We start from the raw sequence: 19955 nt of genomic DNA, 5'->3' as shown, positions 1-19955 counted from the left end.
TTGTTGATACTGTTTGGTCTCGTTATCTCATCATAACTATTGTTATGCTCTCTAGGTAGGCAAGTGTGGCTTCAAAATTATGGTGATATTCCTGTCTCTTTCTGCAACCACTGGGGTTACATGTAACAACTACCATTACCATGAGATTCTTTGAAAATCATTCTCAATAATATCTATGAATAAATAAGAAAATGTTCATTTGACAAACTCAAATGTTCTATTAATATTCATATTTGTTTGAGGAAAGGCATCTTCATTCTATGAAACTATATGTGGCATTATTACATGTTAGCAATTCATAACATAATAGATTAATAAATAATAAAGTCAGTAAGTAAACAAATAAATATATAATGTATGGAACAAATATAAAAAAAGAAAGAGGAATTATAAATAGCCCCCAAGCAGAAGAGGACAGGATAATACTTTATTAAAGCATTTGAGTAGAAATTTGTTTATTTCAATAGGCATGAGAAAACAGAAGCAAAAAAGCTCATTCCAAACTAAGTTAAATAGACAATTGCAGGCACTGAGCAAGAGCTGTTTTTTTGGTCTATTTAAAAGATAGTTTGTCTAGACAGCTGGTTAGACCAGGAAGTAGTGGTATTTGAAGTTAGAAAGAAAGGCAGTGAAAAGATAATGAAAGCTTTTAAATAATGGTTTTTAAGGACAGTCATTCCAGGTGAAAATGCAAGCAGAATTCCACATTACTATAATAATTTCCAAAGAAAATACCAAAAGGAATCAAAAACAAATTTAGGAATGAATACCTAACAATGATTGTACTTTCCTTCTTACAACCTGGAAGAAAATTATTCAGCCCTTCATAAGTATGATGAATTAGACAAGAGAAAGCAGCTCCATCCAGTTCCTTCAATCAAATGAAAAGTGGAAATTACTGTCCTTGTATCTACTAATGGGATTTCACTATCTACACACACTGCTTTCTAATTGCTTGAAATTTCAATAGCATTGTAAATCGATGAAGAAAACTAATAGCACACATTAAGTCTTTTAATGACATTTCATCTAGTGATTTATTGTTTCAGAATCAAATTAATGTTGCTCCCTGATTTGGAATGAACTTCAAAAAGTAAATTTTAGGAAAAAAAACACAAAAAGTAAGCAATAATTAATTATTCACTAACTGTATTGATGTTGTGACAAACACTGCTCTCTACATGATTATCAGTATAAACCAGTTTAACACTGCAGATTTGTTTCTTTTTGATCTGCTGCTAGTCGTGGTAGGTGTGAAAATGTGTCATAGTTTGAGTTCATCTAAGCCTTCTGACATTTCCACAACTACAATCAGTGTAATATGAGAACCATATATTCCTGAAACTGTTTGAAGAACAGGAAATTCCTCACAAACATGCCTGGTTTCCAGCAACTAAATGTCTTTGTTATTGTCTGTTTCACAGTTCATTTGAAGTCATAAACATACATGGATGATGGAAAAACATGGACATAGAGCCAAAAGATTAATGATATCAATTTTGAGCAGACTGCTAAAATTAATCATGCATGATTGTTGTTGTAAGCTTGATGTATTATAGCATACAAATAGAATGAGCCTAAAAAAAACAACAGAAAAATCAGTTATTATTATTTTGAAATTGAGTATTGAAGTTAAAGATATGAGATAGATAGCAGTTTTCCTAAAAATGTTTCTTTAAAATGAGTTTAAGGAAAGAAGATATACAAATATGGATGGTAAACAAAAGAGTTGCTAAATTTTATTTTAGTGATCTTCAAAAGGAAGTCTTAAAGACAGAGCCAGGTACAATATAAAGTTCTTCAACAGTGTCTTGTCCTTCATAAATTCAACATCATCAGATATAATTTTTGACAGACCAATAAGAACTCTACAAGTATAAACTCATGCTCATCAGATTACAACTATGTCCTATCTTATTACAGTAAAAAGCCTTGTAACTGATTATGTTAGGCATAATTTAAGAATTATTTCCAGGTTTGAGGCAATGATATTCTTTTAAATACACATTTCTAGTAACTTTTTTTGAAAACTGTCTAATTTTACCCTAAAATTGAATACTACCCACCATTTGACCTCCATTTTATTTTTCTCTCTATGCACACCTCTGTATAGAACAGAATATGGTTAAAGCTTTAGTATTACATATATACTAAAGGTTTTTATCCATTTCAGTGACAGCCCAGCTAATACTGCAATATTGAGCAAAATCTTAGAAAACTGGCAACATTACAATGCTTGCATCTTACTTAGCAAACTATGCTTCGACGCTATAGTAAGGAAGTGACACAGCATGGTACTTTTATATAGACAAGCAAATGTATTTTCAAGTAGCTAAATTTGCAACAGAGGATCAAGACTTGAAGAGAAAAAAATTTTTTCCTTGAAAAATGTTTCTGTCAAAACTTAACAATATCATATAATTATATCATGATTTTTTTTAACCATACACAAAAATCATCTAAAATTTGTTAAAGGATATTTAAAATCCCATCTATAAAACTATCAACAGAAAACAGAGGAAACACATTAGAACACTAGCATTTACAAACATATTTGAAATAAACTTTCAATGTCTTTTAGGAGCATTTTTGTTGTCTATCATAACTAGATAGTCGTATACCACACATTTTCCTTCAAGATACCAAGTACAGGACACCACATGCCACAATACCAACCTACCTAGTTGTGCTCCTGGAGTAAAAATGGCATGATAATTATACTAACTAATCACTTTTCCATTTCATTTGTGGACTGCTCCACAGGAGGAATTTCATGGCATGACCATTGTAAAGCTAGTCAAATTCTATGATTGGCAAGATTATAGGCATTAGATGGGAACTAAATGGTAGCATTTCACTAAATGGTAGTGTTGTTAAATTGCCTTCTAAATATTTATGTTTATATCCACATACTTATGTTGTTATTAACCATAGTTAGAGAAAATTCTTTTTTTTTAAGCAGGCAGAAATCAATGGAGTGATGTCATACTTATCACCAATAGATGAAGAACTATTGGAAGTTGATGAATGCTGAGAGAGCCACTTATCTTTAGTGATGCTTTCCCTAGGACATTGTCAATGCATAAGTGAATGGTCCTTCGACCACATGCATATAGTCATATGTATGCATATAGTCAGTGCTAACAGGACTCAGAGGGCAAAAGCTATGTGCAATAATATAAGGAGGACAAAAAGGTAGGGGGAATATGAGTTGGATGATTTACAAGACGAGATGAAGGTTAGTGGTAGAAAGGATTTGATCACTACTCTTTGTATGACATTTTGAACAGCTACATAAAATTATTAAAAAATCATAAATGGACATAAAAATATAACATGTGTTTATTAGGAAACTGTTAAACTACCTATTAGAGAGAAAATCTTGTAGAAATAATTCATTAAATAGTTTAATTTATCCTCAAAATGTTAAACATAATATCACTATATACCCAGCAATTTACTGCCAAGAGTATCCTTAAAACAGTGAAAACATGCATCCACAAAATGGCATAATACTATATCCCAAGAGTCCAAAAACAGAAGCAAATGTTAAAACAACACTGATGAAAAAAATAAAGTGTAGTCTATTTACACTGAATATTATTTGAAAGTAAAGACTGTGACACTGCTCTATGACTAAATCTCCATTATATTTTGTTAAGGTTGAAATTAGTGAAGCACCACCTAACTTAATCAAACATAAATGTGTTATATTACAAACGTCATTATTCATTATTTTCAATTTCTTGTGATAACACTATAGCTTTGGTAATTAGGTGTAAGCACTTAGAAGTAAAGGAAAATGTTATACTCATTTTTCTCTCCCATTTACAGGGTAGTGTCATTACTATTGTGCAAGCGCAGTCCATCCTTTTAGTGCATTGGTTCTCAGTCTGTAGGTCATGACACTTCAGAGTCACATGTCAGCTATCCTACATATAAGGCGTTTACATTATCCTTCATAACAGTAGCAAATTATACTTATGATATAGCAGCAAAATAGTTTTATAGTTCGGGTCATCGCAACACTATGACCTTTATTAATGGGTCACAGCAGCTCTCATCTAGTCTACACTTCCAGTAGGATATATGAGCATGTCTGCCCCTCTCCCCACATCACAGTCTGTAGGTCTCTCAGATCTGTTGTAACCAGGGACACAGGTGAGACCCCTACCCAAATATCTGCCCCAGACTGGACCCTCATGGAGTCCAGAGGTTGCAGAATCCCTCTCCTCTGCATGAAACCCATCTCCCTTCTAGTCTATACCTTATCAGAAGGCAAACCTGTGTGACTGCTCCTCCCCCCACCATCCCACACCCTGACTGTCTCCCAGGTGATCTGCCTTAAACAAAGACACAGGAGCCCAGAGCCCCCAATGATAGACAGCATTTGCTGCATTCCAGGAGGCCTGTTGTAACTCAAATCACAGAACTCTACTTGCTTCCAAGTAGGCAGGCTCAAGACAGAGAAATAGAGGCCAGATAACAGCAGAAATAACCAGATTATGAGAAGCAAGCTCAATAACATAAGCAACAGAAGCCAATGTATTTCGGCACCATCAGAACCCAATTCTCTCACAGCAAGAAGCCCTGGATACCCTAACACACCTGAAAAACATGATGCTGACCTAAAATCCCATCTCATGAAGATAATAGAAGCCTTTACAGAGGATAAAAATAACTCACTTAAAGAAATTCAGAAAAACACAGGAAAAAGATAAAAGCCCTTAAAAAGGAAGAAAATAAATCTCTTCCAGAAACAGAGGAATACACAATCAGGTGAAGGATTAAACAAAGTGGTCAAAAACCTCAAAATGGATTTAGAAACAATAAAACAAATCACAAATGGAGGCAACCCTGGAGATGGAAAATTTAGGAAAGAGATCAAGAGCTATAGATGCAACAAAGTACAAGAGATAGAAGAAAGAATCTTAGGTATAGTAGATACTATAGAGGATATTGACACAATGGTCAAAAAAAATGCAAAGCAAAAAAAGCTCCTAATATAAAACATCCAGGATATTCAGGAAATGAAAAGACCAAAACTAAGAATAATAGAAGAATGCAAAGATTCTCAGCTCAAAGGGCCAGAAAACATCTTCAACAAAATCACAGAAGAAAATTTCCCTAAAGCAAGAGATGGCCATAAATGTAAAAGAAGCCTACAGACCACCAAACAAATTGGACTAGTAAAGAAAATCAGCACATAATAATCAAAACACTAAATGCACAGAACAAAGAACGAATATTAAAAACAGTAAGGAAAAAAGGCCATGTAACATATAAAGGCAGAGCTATCTATCAGAATTATATCAGATTTCTCAAAAGAGTCTCTAAATGCTTGAAGATCCTGGAAAGATGTCATGCAGACCTTAAGAGACCAGCTACTATACCCAGCAAAACTCTCAATCACCGTAGATGAAGAAACCAAGATTTTCCATGACAAAACTAAATTTAAATAAATGTCTGTCTACCAATCCAGCTCTACAGAGGATTCTAGAAGGAAAAATGCAACACAAGGAATTAAACATCTCACAATAAACCAAAAAGAGAATCACACACACACACATAATACCACCCCCAACAACAAAAATAACATGAAACAACAATCACTGATATCTCTCAATTACAATGAAGTCAATTCCCCAACAAGAAGACATAGGCTAACACACTGGATATACAAGCAGAATACAGCATTTTGCTGCAGACAAAAAATACACCTCAGTGACAAAGTCAGACATTATCTCAGAATAAAAGACTAGAAAAAAGTTTTTCAAGCAAACAAAATAACAAGCTGTAGTAGCCATTCTAATATCCAATAAAATAAAGTTTCAATCAAAAGTAATCAAAGAGATGGAGAAGGACACTTCATACTCATTAAAGAAAAAATCCACTAAGATGAAGTCTCAATTCTGAACATCTATGCCCCAAATGCAAGTGCACCCACTGTGGCGTAGTGGGCTGTGAGAGGCAGTGGGGTACCCAATTGAGTCTGCTTCTAACCACGGAGACCCTAAAGATACTGTAAGAGTTTGGTGGTACTCCTGGGCTTCCCAGTTCCTCTCACTTAGTTACAGCTCTCTACAACCCCTCCCAAAGAGAGGTTTGTGTCACATAGCACATGACTACAGGCACAGAGCCTCAAGAGATCTCCATATTCATGAGTTACCTAAAAGCCAGATGGTGTAGCCAATTAAGCATTCCTTCCCAGACCCTCCTCCTACTTGCAAAAGGTATTTAACCTCAGGCCTGTCCTGAGGACCGCTTCATCCACTTTCCACCATGACAATAAATTTTTTAAGATCATAGACTTCCTCTTGTCTTTGGGGCCCACAATGGGGGACTGTTCTCCAACTACCAAGCTGCTGTCTAATCTCCCTCTGAGGATCTCTCTGCATTACTGCCATGGAGCCCACCAACCCAAGCAAAATAGTTGAGCCAGCCATGACCCAGCCAAGTGAGTTGCCATGACCAAGAGCCTACTCTACCCTACGGGGAGCTGCAGTAGCTTCTCCCCCTTTCCCCCTTTGGCTGTGGGCCAATCCAGCTCGTATACTACCTCCCCCCCACCCAGTCTCAGTCCTTCTGTGGCCTCTCAGCTGTGCTTGGAAGGCCAAGGGCTGAGACTAGTCTGTCTCCAACCTGCTGTCTTGGCCCAGGGACCCCTAACCCAAGAGCTCTGGCCCACATGGGACCTCAGACTGTAATCTCTCCATGCCCACAGTGGAGCTCTGTGGCTTTCCATAGCCCAGCTTCTGCTCAGCACTGCATGGAGTGAACTCAGTCAAATTCCCTGAGCTTCTGTCCCCCGAGCTGTGGGCCTAGTCTCCACAACTCAACTCAACAGGACCATGCATGAGCTACCAGCACCAAAACCCACATTCATAAAAGTCACTCTACTAAAACTTAAAACACTCTTTGAATCACACAATGATAGAGGGAGACTTTAACACCCTCTCTCACCAATGGACTGGTCACTGAAACAGAAATTAAAGAGAAACACAGACAAACTAATAGAGGGTATGAACCAAATGGATTTAACAGGTATATACAGAACATTACACCCTAAAACAAAAGAATATACCTTCTTCTCAGCACCTCATGGTATCTTCTCCAAAACTGACCATATAATCAGTCACAAAACAAGCCTCAACAGATACAGGAAGATTGAAATTATCTCATGCATCCTATCAGATCACCAGGGACTAAGGCTAGACTTCAATAACAAGAAAATCAAGAGAAAGCCCAAATACTCAAGGAAACTGAACAACTCTTTACTGAATGATAATATCAGGGAAGAAATAAAGAAAGAAATTAAAGAATTCAATGAAAATGAAGACACAGCATATCCAAACTTATGGGACACAATGAAACCAGTGCTAAAAGGAAAATTCATAGAAGTAAGTGAACAGGTAAAGAAATTAGAGATATCCTACACTAGCAACTTACCAGAACACCTGAAAGCTCTTGAACAAAAGGAAGGAAATATACCCAATTGGGATAGACTGCAGGAAATAATCAAACTCAGGGTAGAAAGCAACCATTTTGAAATAAAGAGAAAGATATAAAGAATCAACAAAACCAAGAGCTGATTCTTGGAGGAAAATCAACAAGATACATAAACCCTTAGCTAAATTAACAAAATCAGAAATGAAAAGGCAGACATGATGACAGAAACTGATGAAATTTTTAAAAATCATGAGATCCTACTACTAAAGTCTATACTCAAGAAAACTGGAAAAATCTAAATGAAATGGATGATTTTCTAGACAGATGCCACATACCAAAATTGAATCAAGAGCAGGTAAACTATATGAATAGTTCATAAACCCTAAGGAAATAGAAATACTCATAAAAACCACTCAACTAAAACAAGCCCAGGGACAAATGTTTTTAGAGCACAGTTCCACCAGACCTTCAAAGAAGAGCTAATACCAAACTATTCCAGAAAATAGAAACAGAAAGAATGCTACCTAATTCATTTTATGAAGCCACAGATATTCTGATTCCTAAATTAAGCAGAGACTCAAGGAAGAAAGTGAACTTTAGTCCAAATTCACTTATGAATATCAATGTAAAAATACTCAATAAAATTCTAGCAAACAGAATCCAAAAGTAAATGAAAACCATCATTCACTACCATGAAGTAGGCTTCATCCCATGGATGCAGGGAAGGTTCAATATATAAAAATCCATCAATGTAATCCACTATATAGCAAACTTAAAGAAAAAAATCACATGACCATCTCATTACATATTGAAAAAGCCTTTGACCAAAATCCAACATCATTTCATGTTAAAAATCTTGGAGAGAACAAAAATTCAAGGCCAATATATAAACATAATAAAAGCAATATAGAGCAAACCAACAGCAAATATCAAATTAAATGGAGAGAAACATGAAGTAATCCCAATAAAATTAGGGACAAAACAAGGCTGCCTACTTTCCCCATATCTATTCAATGTGGTACTCAAAATTCTAGCTAGAGCAGTAAGACAACAAATGGAGATCAAGGGGATACAAACTAGTGAAGAAGCCAAGGTATCACAATTTGTAAATGCTATGTTAGACTCTACAAAAACAAATAACCTAATTAAAAAATGGGGATACAGAGCTAAACAGAGAATTCTCAACAGAGGTATCTTGAATGGCTAAGAATCACTTAAAAATGTTCAACATCCTTAATCATCAAGGAAATGCAAATTAAATGACCTTGGGATTTCACCTTACACCAATCAGAAGGTCTAAGATCAAAAACTCTAGGGACAGCACATGCAGGCTAAGATGTGGAGAAAAAGGAACATTCCTCCACTGCTGGTGGCCACTCTAGAAATCAATTTGGCAGTTCTCCAGAAAATTGAACATAGCTCAACACTCCTTCACTACTGGTGGCCACTCTGGAAATCAATCTGGCAGTTCTCCAGAAAATTGGATATAGAACTACCTGAAAACCCAGCTATACTACTCCTGGGAATATATCCCCCAAATGCTTTACCATTCCACAAGGATGTATGCTCAACTATGTTCATAGCAGCCTTGTCTGTAATAGCCAGAAGTTGGAGACAACCCAAATGTCCCTCAGCTGGAGAATAGATACATGAAAATGTGGTTCATGTGCACAATGGAATACTATTCAGCTATTAAAGTGGAGGACATCATGAATTTTGCAAGCAAATGAACAAAACTAGAAAATATTATTCTGAGTGAGGTAACCCAGACTCAAAAGACATTTATAGTATACACTCACTAATAAGGTGATATTAGCCAAAAAGTTGAAAATACCCATGATACAACTCACAGACCACAGAAAGCTTAACAAGAAATGTCTAAGTGAGGACACATAAATCCCAGTTAGAATGGGAACAAAATAATCTTCAGAGGCAGAGTGATTGAGGAAACTGGGTGGGAGAGGGGAGGAGAAGGGGAAAAGGAGATGCAGGATCTGGTATGGGGAAAAACAAATAAGGAGTCTGGAGGGCCAGGAGAATGAATGGAAATATTCAGCAGTGGGGAGGTTAGGTGTCAGGAGAAATCTCTACAAATTCCCAGATGCCTGGGATGTGAAAGGCTACTAAGACTCATTGGAGATGACGTTAGAAGAACTGTGAGATGGAACTGGAAAAGACCAGCTTCATTAGATAGACATTGCTCCAGGTAATACAGGGGACTACTCACTCATCTTCAAAAACTTTAATCCAGAATTGTTTCTGTCTAAAAGTACTTCAGGGACAAAAATGGGGCTGAGACTGAAAAAAAGGCTACCCAATGACTGGCTCAACCTGGGACCCATCCTATGTATGTACAGAAAATCCTGATAGTACTTTTGATACCATATTGTATGTGCAGACAGGAGCCTAGCATGACTGTCCTCTGAGAAGTTCTACCATCACTGACTACAACAAATGCCGATACTTACAACCAGTCATTGGATTGAGGCCAGGTACCGATATGGAAGAGTTAGAAGAAGGACTGAAGGAGCTGAAGGAGATTGCAACCTTATAGGTAGAATCACAGTGTCAACTAACCCAGACCCCTCAGAGCTCGCAGAATCTAAGACAAAAACCAAGCTGAATACATGGGCTGCTTCATGTCCCCTGGCACATGTGTACCATAGGACTGCCTTGTATGGCCTCAGTGGGAGAGGATGCACTTAATCCTGTGGAAAATTGATCCCCCAGGGAAGAGTGATGCGGGTAGTGGTGAAGTGGGGGTTGGGTAGCTAGGAAGTGGTGCATCTTCTCAGAGGAGGGAGGAAAGGGAGACAGGGTGAAGAACTTGGAGAGGGGGAACCTAGAAGAGGGCAACTTTTGAAATGAAAATATATAAAATAATTTAATAACAATAATGAAAATGGTCATAGCATTAGAAACATTGATAATCACTGTTTTGGTGAATAATTCCTCTCTCAGACCCCTTTCTATTGTATTGTTTAATGTTAAAATATTTTATTTGAAGCATTACAAATGCATATTTAAATATAATTGGCCCCTTGCCCACAACTGGGATGATCAATCACAAATTCCCGTTGCCATAGATTTTCTGTTTTATTGTTTATTGGATATTTTATTTTGTATTCTTTTGTATTTTATTTTTAATTTTGGAAATGGAAAAATCTCTAGAAGTATATACTGTTGAATACTTCACTTTCTCTATGAGGTGTTTTCCACTTATTGTATAGATTTTCTCTTATTTTTACACGTGTACACTTTTCCGGAGACTAAATGTTTGCTACTACTTCCCTAATCAAATATCCCATTATTAACAACTCTACACTTTATAGCACTAGAAGCACAGAGTTTCATATTTTTGCCCACAATAGCATTTTCTATGCATGCTCATCATGAAAACAAAGAAGGAACCATATTAGTGAATAAAACACAAGGCAAATTAGTAGTTTATATATCCCTAATGCATTACATGAGATCAACTTACACAACATCATTCAGCTCAAGCCTAGTGTCTGGAGACGGATTAATCAGGATGTAGGAAAGAGTGCTCTGATGATCATTCATTTCATCTAAAACAAAATAAAATAAGATGTTAAGTTTGTTAAATGATCCACACAAAATTACCACAGTAACCGTACTTGTGTTCAAATTATGGAGTTGTCAATGAAAACTTGCTGTAGTTTTTGTTTCTTTGTATGTTTGTTTTGTTGTTGTTTTAATGAATGTAGGTTTGGCTTTCCCATTTCTGCTTTGGAAATATCTGTAATGTACCTACTTTTTGTTCCAGTAGATGATAAATATAAAGTATCTAATTCTGTTCAGCGTAACCATAGTTACATTTTCTCTTGAAAGTCATTACAATTAAAAAACATTTTTCCAAAAAACATGGATATGGGATATTTGTTTGATTCATTTCCCTATATAATAATTAAATATAATTAGAAGTAAACATCATCTCAGAGAATGTTGATATAGGAAATTCCCTGAAAAACTATTCTAGGCAGATGCAGTTAGAAGGCATTAGAGATAGTGTGAAAATATGCATAGTTTAACGTGCGTGTTTTCATCGCAGAATTTGTTTTTTCTCTAAGAATGCAAAGAATTCTGTTTAAAAGAATAATTTTTGAATGATTTTCTTCAAAAACAACAACAAAAAAAATGGAAGAGCTCTGCTCTAAGTATTAATAGAATGTTTAGCCCCACCTTAGAGGCTCTTATATTGGAAGCCTGGTTGTCATTGGCCATGTTCAGAAGTGCTAGGACACAGTGTAGACACTGCAATTAATTTTCTCAGAGCACCATGCTATGTCCTGAGTTATTTTTTGTTAGATCAAGTTTAAGATAACAAATATTCAATATCTGACACTGTAAATTTCTATTAAATTCACTGCCTTTTGATTCAGCCAAGTGGCCATCACAAAACTGCCAATGGCTGAGTTCAAACTGTATTAGAATTGTCACATCCAATAATATGACTTAAATAAACATCTCTTTAAAAGTATCCAACCTCAAGTATTGAATGCAGCAATAAGAAGCTCACCAGCACAAAAGGCATAGGAACAATTATTTTAAAATGTGAACACCTTTGTAGCTTTTAATTTTCTACATTACAAGAATATTATAAGCTGAGAAGATAAAGCCATATAGACACATACATCAACGGCTACCTTTCTTTCCAAAGATAAAGCATATTGATACACTTAACCACCCCCCAAAAGAAACCCAGCCAAAGTATTAGTATATTTCTAGATACTACAGTTATAAATAAGCATAGTTCTTGAAGAACATATTAAGTTAGTAAGTTTGAAGAAAAGTCTAAAGTTATTTCTTTACCAAGAGAAGTTCCCCAATATTTAAATACTTCATTAAAGTTCATGCTAGGCCAACTTAGCTGAACTTAAAAAACAATTTGCTGTACTGAAAATACAATTCCCACAAAATAATGCAATTTATTACATTCATTTTAATAAAATATGCCATTGTAATGTTATAATGCATTCTGCTTTAGTTCAATTGATATGAAAATTTATTTAAAAATCTATAAATCAATGTTAGTATCTCACAAGACAGGCAAATGACAAGATAGTTGAGCCAACCAAAAGGTTACCAGTAAAAATATTACAAAATCCTAAGCTGATTAAATTGATATTCAAATAAAGTAATATGTTTGTTTGCTAATTGATGAAGTAGATTTAGGAAAAAAAAAAATCTGAGTCCTCCCTTAGGGTCACGGTTGCCAGGAAAAAAAATGAGTTTTCCAGGAAAAATGCCTAAGGGTATATAAACCACATCAAACTCCTCACAAACAAACTGCTTTGCACAAGCTTAGCCTAAAAATGCAAGTGATACACTAAAATAATTATTCATTTGAAAGTCATATGGAGGTGGAAATCTAGTATATTTATTTCTTAAGTCTGGAATCATACTTAGGAATGGATGGCTAAAGCAACAGGCTGAAGTTTGAAACCCCAATTTGTTATAAAAATGATATTTATACCAAAAACAGTTACAATTCAAACATAAATCACATTATACTGACATGACATTATCAAGATCATACATCTCTATGAAAAATAAGTTTGATTCATAGTTCTCTGAAAAAATTCTTTCTCTCTGAATTATACAAAGTCCTTTTCAGAGGAACTCAAATTGATGATGGTCCCTGGACCCTAAATCATAACACTCTGAAAGAGAGTAGGTACACGAAAAAAAAAAAGCTTCATTTCTTGTGAGTATGAGCAACTCAATTTCATAAAAAAAGAACAGCATTCCTGAAGTGCAACACAAGGAAGATGATTTTAACAGAGCACCTCTTGTTCATTGTAGATATACAGCCATACTCCATCATTAACAGCTAGTCTCTTTTTGCATTTGGATATAAGCCAAGGGCCAGTGTTGCTCTCATGTTTGTCACAAAGCTGTCTAGATAAGTTTTCTGATACAGTTATTTTGTCACTATTTTGGCTTGCTTAACTAGCTTATTTTAACACATCATACTGAACGCATTTGTTGTGCAACTGGCGGTAAGAATAATATTGAACAAGTTGGTAATATACTTAGATATTTCACAAGGTTTAAAGCAAAGCATGAATGGATGAGATAATAGTCAGAACCAGCAATTCCAGTTTCCTTCTTCACTCCTCAATGACTTGTCCTCACAGAAGAGGAATGTCATCCTTTTGATATAATTTAAAAGTAGTTGGTGAATTCAAACCCATTCTTTCAAGTCTGCCAGCAGTAGAGCCCAGTCTGGCCTGTTCCTTGTCTACCACATTTTGTCTTAGGCCTGTGGTCACCATTTCCTCTTTGTAAATATTGTGCTTGAGAATGAATAGGTGTGTTTCTTATTTTAAGTCTATTGTAGACACACATCAAATCCACATTCACCAGTCATTTTATTGGCAATACACTATTGCTTTAATCTTAGTCGTTTTCTGTGGTTACATTTCAGTTTTTCCTCAATTCTATAGGAGGAATAGAGTTATTTTGATGGTCTATTAAGAGCCCACCTTAAGTATCACTAACCAATGCAACATACAAAAATATTGTTGTATTGATAACACAATATAGTATTTACTGAAAAATGGATTTGCCTTATATATATTTTCATGAACCAGAGAACCAAGATTCTATTTCCTAGCATCAAAATGTACTAATAATCTTTTATGAATATACTGTGTCAAGACAGCTAAACGTTGGCTGTAGACAACTGAAAAATTCCATATAGTAAAAATTACAGCCATTGAAATTGTTTCATACATAGTGGAAAAAGACTAGCAGTTCAGCAAATGGTGCTAATAAAACTAGATATCCATTTACAGAACAATGAAATTAGACTCATGTCTTTCATCTTATATAAAGCTCAATTCAAATTGAACCAAATATTTCCATCCAGGATAGCAATGTGGAAAAGATCTGTCTAATAGGGCTTTAGTGGGATAGGAAACAGTGAATGAGACTGCATGAAATCTTTGGCACAGCCAAGGGTACCAAACACATAGGCCGCAGAATGAGAGAGAAATCTTTGCCATGTACTTCAGACAAGTGACTATTAATAAAACTTTATAAAGAACTGCAAAAAAATCAAATATCCCACAAAGTTTCTATTAACAAATTGACTAGGACTTAAGAAGACAAATTTCAAAAGAGAAGTACAACTGAAAGATAAGTCTTTTAAATTTTCTTTTATTAATTTTTTAAGATTATAATTATACAATTTTACTCTTTTCTTATTTTCTTCCTTCCACACCTCTTTTCTCTTTTTAATTGTTGTTGTTCTTATTGTTGTTGTACGTTCTTGCCTGTGTGTGTGCATGTATGTGTGTTCTTAAATAAGCACAAACTGTTCACTCTGTATAATTTCACTTGTATGTATATAAGCCCAGAGCAGACCATTTGTTATTTGATAACCAATGTTGTGTCGTTCCTTGGGGAAGACGATTTCTCCTGCTCTCAGCATTCCCCAATTGATTGTAGTTCTTTGGTTAGAGGGTTGAAGCCTCATGACCTTTTCCTCTTTCATGTGAGTGTGTCTATTGATGTCATTTAAACATCTATATTCGTGTGGCTTTATAGCTGACATTTATAGGAGACACAGTTTCACAGCAACTTTCAGGAGTATCAGATGCAAAATGTTATAAAAAAACCCACATTAATCAAATAAGATTTTTAAAAGTACTCAAAAATCCTAGCAAGGGAATTAAGGGTATAAGGTTGTTTAATAAAAATTTAAGGATGTATGAGGATGCCTAATGAAATAACACCAATTTATATTCCATTTACAGTTGTTATTCATTTAACCCCACATTAGTTCATAATGCTGCTTCTAGAAGACATGAGTTATTTTTTTTAAGAATCTCAGAGACAGGCATGCATTCATACATGTTATTGGTTAATAAGGTCCTACAGTCCTACAGTCACCCCCCCAAAAAATAGAGGCCACTGACATGGTTCTTGGTTGTCTATCATAACTTAATATATGTCCCTATTGCTGAAAGCATTGAAGACTTTGGTTGAAGAACAGAGAGAAATCAATCTTGAATTAACCTGGACACTCTTCCTTCTGGCTAACTTAACAGTGCCAGAAGACACCATTGGCCTTATTCAGCTGTGGACTGGACACTGTAAGTTACCAAACTGACCTACTAGGTAAAAGTTTCCACTGGTTCAATAATTGCTAGACTGTTTATAAGGGTAATTACTTGTTCCCGTGATCGTATTTGTAACTTCAACATGGGAAAACACAGCCCAGTCCTATAAACAAGCTAGGGAAGTGATAGGCTTATTGATAGGTCTAATGGGAACCTATTAATATATGTTATCCAAATGGTCACATTTTCAATCTGCCTTCAACATATTTATGTTTTTATTATAGGTACATGCTGCCCCTAATCTTAATCAGAAACATTTTATCATAGTAGGTAATGGTTACTTCAGAGATTCATTATTATTCAAAGTGCTAAGAATATGCAACTGTAAATGTTCAGCCAGAAAGGAGACTTCTATAGCAAGCCTACACTCATCAGACTCCAGGAGCATCTCTGAAGAGGTGAACAGAAGAATGTGAGTGCTGGAGGATGGGGAGGAGTTCTATGAAAGTCATGGTTTTTGTACACAGGTATATATGTTTATCTGCATAAGACCTACCCAAGATCAAGCCAGTTAAAGATTCCAGCATGCAATGGGGCAGTTCTGCCAAAACCCTACCACTAGCAGATGAGCTAGTCAGCTAATGACTGCCACTAGAGGGTACTAATTTTTTTAGGAGTGTGGTAAATGATAGATTTTTCTTTTCACATTGTATGGCTCATATCTAAGCATATTTACTGGCAGTACTAATTAGACTTAGTGAGTTAAACAAACAAACAAGCCATAAAGAACATTATTTTGGAAGGAGATATGAAATAAGGAGTCTAGGAAGAGTTAGAATGTGGAGTGTTTCCTTGTATTATTTAAAATTTCCACTTTATTAAATTTTGTCATTTTACAAAATTACTTCCATATTCTGCTTTGGGGTTTTGAGTATTTTTATTTTTCTAAATTGTTAAGGTGCACCACTAAGTAGTTAATTTGTGTTCTCTCTAATTAATGAGACTGTATTCATTGTGTGTTAGAAATTTTTGTATTTTGTATTTTCATTTTTGTTTTATCTCCAAAATTTTTAAATCTTTGCCTAAATTTTATCTGTGACACATCCATCATTTAGTAGTGGGTTATTTAATCTCACAATCTCTATAGCTTATTTTCTACTGTAATTTCAAGCTTAATCTGCTGTAGTCAAGTAGAATACAAAGAGTTACTTTAAATTCCTTATATTTATTGAGATTTGTATTATGTCTCCATTTGTGGTCTACTTTGAAGAAACTTCCACTGGTTGATTTGCTGTTTTTATCAGAAACTGTTACTATGAAATTGGTGGGGTTTGCTATTGTTGTTGTTGGTGGTGGTGTGGTTTGTTTGTTTGTTCTACAGGGTGAAGAATGTGTATTGTCTTAATTTTTTATACTATTTATATATTTCTGTTGTGACCAGTGTATGTAGCATTAGGTCATTGGTGGTATCTTTTGATAAGAGTTTCCGCCCTAACACATATCAACCTTTCATGTTGAACGAGTATGGGGATCTGTTTTTCTCTTACCCTTACTTGGCTAGTTTAGAGTCAGCTAAAAGATACTTGAAGATCAGCTTATCTAGGAAAGATTAAGGCCTCTGGCCTCACCAGTGAGTTCTCTGCATAAGTTAGTAGAGCTGGTATATATTACAGGACTGGTGGCATGAAAAATAGACTCAATATGGAGCACTATGGAAAATAGTGCTCAATAGCTGTTCTTGAGAACATGATGGTTTGGGTGTTAAAGGCGTACATCATTGTAGTGTCTGACCTGCAGAATGAAGAAGAACCCCAGGCAAGTGTTAAGATAGCAATATTTGGGGTGATTGTGGTAGCTGAGATGTGGTATCTGATTGTGGAGCTGATAGTATCTCTTTAAGGATGTTGATATTCATGAATCTGACTTCATTGTAGTGTCTGACCTGCAGAATGAAGAAGAACCCCAGGCAAGTGTTAAGATAGCAATGTTTGGGGTGATTGTGGTAGCTGAGATGTGGCATCTGATTATGGAGCTGATAGTATCTCTTTAAGGATGTTGATATTCATGAATCTGACTGCAAGTTCAGCTGGTTTTAACATTCTGACCTTATGGATGAGCAGGCTATCAGGGCAAATTCCAATCCAACAAAGTTAGGAGCTCATCATGTGAAGCAAATGCCTTTGGAACAAACATATGTCCCACTGAGGGCCTTAGTGAGATCAGACTATCAGAGTAAGGAAGTAAAATAATTGAGAGATGTGTGTGGCTCAGCTCCTCTAATGAAGAGAGTGGGGTTAAGTATATTCTAATTTCAGAGAAAGCAGGCCTTACAGAAGGGTCTGTAATCTAATATGGTAACAGTATTCACTTGCATGGAAACAAGAAATTTTATATTCTATTTAAGCCATGCTTATATTTTCTTTTACTTAGAGCCACTCATAACATATCTGCATCTGCTATGCCTATGTATCTGCTTCTACTATTCATGCTATTCAAATCTAGTTTACAAATCATTCAGTGGCACCAATGACATAGTACCAGACTTGCAGCATTACATGTTTTTACATCAGACATCATATAACAAATGATGTTGCTCAATAATCTGGGTAGTATACAAAGTTGCTTATGTTTGGAGATAACCAGACCAAGAGTCTCTAGCTGAATGTTCCAAGTACTTAGATACCAGAGTTTCCCATTACATCTAAATGGGCTACAGGTGTCCTGTTTTTAGTGTTCTATCTTTCCTCCTTTATATTCCATATCTATGACTGCAAATAGGCTACTCAGTTCTCACAGAGCACACAGATTTACACTTCACAACTCATGGACATCTAAGCATAGAAACATGTTTGCTAGTACCTCTGTTTTTCGTTTAAACAATGGTTTCAAACTCTTATAGTTTTGTGCATAAAGAAGCATATAAGAGGATTAAGCAGATATGTGGTATATATGTAGATGTGAAATTCTGGACCTAAAATTATAGTATTCTGAAATTTTAAGGGTTCTGTAATGTAAAGGAAATGTAACTGATAATATATTATCGTATATCTCAGTATAATTTATCATAATATATTCTGACAAAGATTATACTGTTTTCAATTTACACATAAGAAAATTGGAAAGCAGGTTCAAGCACATAAAAATTAATATACTGTTCTAGCAGGGTTTTATGAACTCTGTAAATAAGGAGTTCTTGTCTGCATAACCACAATTCCTAGTATGTTAAAGAGTTCACTTTCTGGTACTTAGAGTGACACTAGTGATGTTGGTTTCATGGATAAAGTTAGTATTAAGTGAAGCAGTCTAGAAGACCATGATATTTTATATTCTAAATCCTATTATCATAACCTGGGATCACAGGTGTTAAGTAAGTGCTATAGAACAGAAAAAATGTATCTTTGTGTAAACATATGAATAGGAGAGGGAGTAGGAAAAAGGAGAAAATAAATGGATAGAATGTTTTCCATTATAAGAATTATCATGAGCAAAATATTAACTAAGTTTTATACAAATAGAATATGAGGAACTCCATGGTGCCTAAGAAGCTGAAGGGGCCTTATCTGGCATCATGGGAGGGGAGGCCCTTGGTATTATTAAGTCTTGATATCTCAGTGTAGACGAATGCTAGCATGGTGAGGCGGGAGTGGGTGGGTGGGTGGGGAGTACCCCCATAGAAGCAGGGTAAAGGGGGATGGGATAGAAGATTTTATAGGGAAAACTGGGAAAGCAGATTTCATTTGAAATGCAAACAAATAAAATATCCAATTTTAAAAATCAAAACAGAAAAGAAAGGTTTCCTTACAAATTCCTGCTGCCTTCTCAGGCAATGCACATGTAGTAAGCTCAGGCATTTTAATATTCCTAATAGTCAAGATGTAATAGGCTATTCTGCTGATGGACTAATATGGATTTATAATATTCTTGAAACAACTGAAATACACAGGAATAATCCTTTGGTAGATGTTTTCATTAAATGACAAAAAACAGCAATATGTAAAAGGTAAAAATAGAAAATAAATTTGTTAAAGGTTAATTCATCTCAGATCTCATTCAAAGTGGCAAGAAGCCATTATCAAATTTCTGTAAGATTATTTTGAATTTTGAATTTATATCTTAATGTAACATATTAAATGCATTTCTATTAAAATTACTTGGCACAGATGTGTCTTTACTACAGTTACGAAAATATATTACAAATGTCAGTTATATGAGGAATCCTGACTGGAGCAAATTCAAATACAAGTTTTTGAGACTGAGAAAAAAAATCATGAAGAGTAAATAAGACACTGATCTAATAGCTCTAAGGAATTATGAAAAAATGTATGCAGTTTCAATATAAAACTACCAAGTAAACGTATTTCACTTCTTATGCTCAATAGAAAACCAAAAAAACCCCAAAGCAACCTTTTTAGAATT

General features: G+C 35.1%; 1 protein-coding gene across 4 annotated transcripts in view; it reads right to left on the bottom strand.

Moving 5' to 3' along the window:
• The window catches only part of Kcnt2 (potassium sodium-activated channel subfamily T member 2), a 332481-nt gene that overhangs the window by 3563 nt on the left and 308963 nt on the right, over positions 1-19955 (bottom strand). For 3 of the 4 annotated variants that reach the window (XM_076941299.1, XM_034513149.2, XM_034513150.2), the window contains one exon: positions 10934-11018. In XM_076941299.1, coding sequence (XP_076797414.1) covers positions 10934-11018 — 85 coding nt within the window. Of the gene's footprint in view, positions 1-10929; positions 11019-19955 lie in introns of those variants that run through there. The other variant, XM_076941300.1, reaches the window with a different exon arrangement.

This window comes from Arvicanthis niloticus, chromosome 10 (genome assembly GCF_011762505.2).
Source record: "Arvicanthis niloticus isolate mArvNil1 chromosome 10, mArvNil1.pat.X, whole genome shotgun sequence".
Taxonomy (NCBI): domain Eukaryota; kingdom Metazoa; phylum Chordata; class Mammalia; order Rodentia; family Muridae; genus Arvicanthis; species Arvicanthis niloticus.
This window is presented reverse-complemented; position numbering and strand designations above follow the sequence as displayed.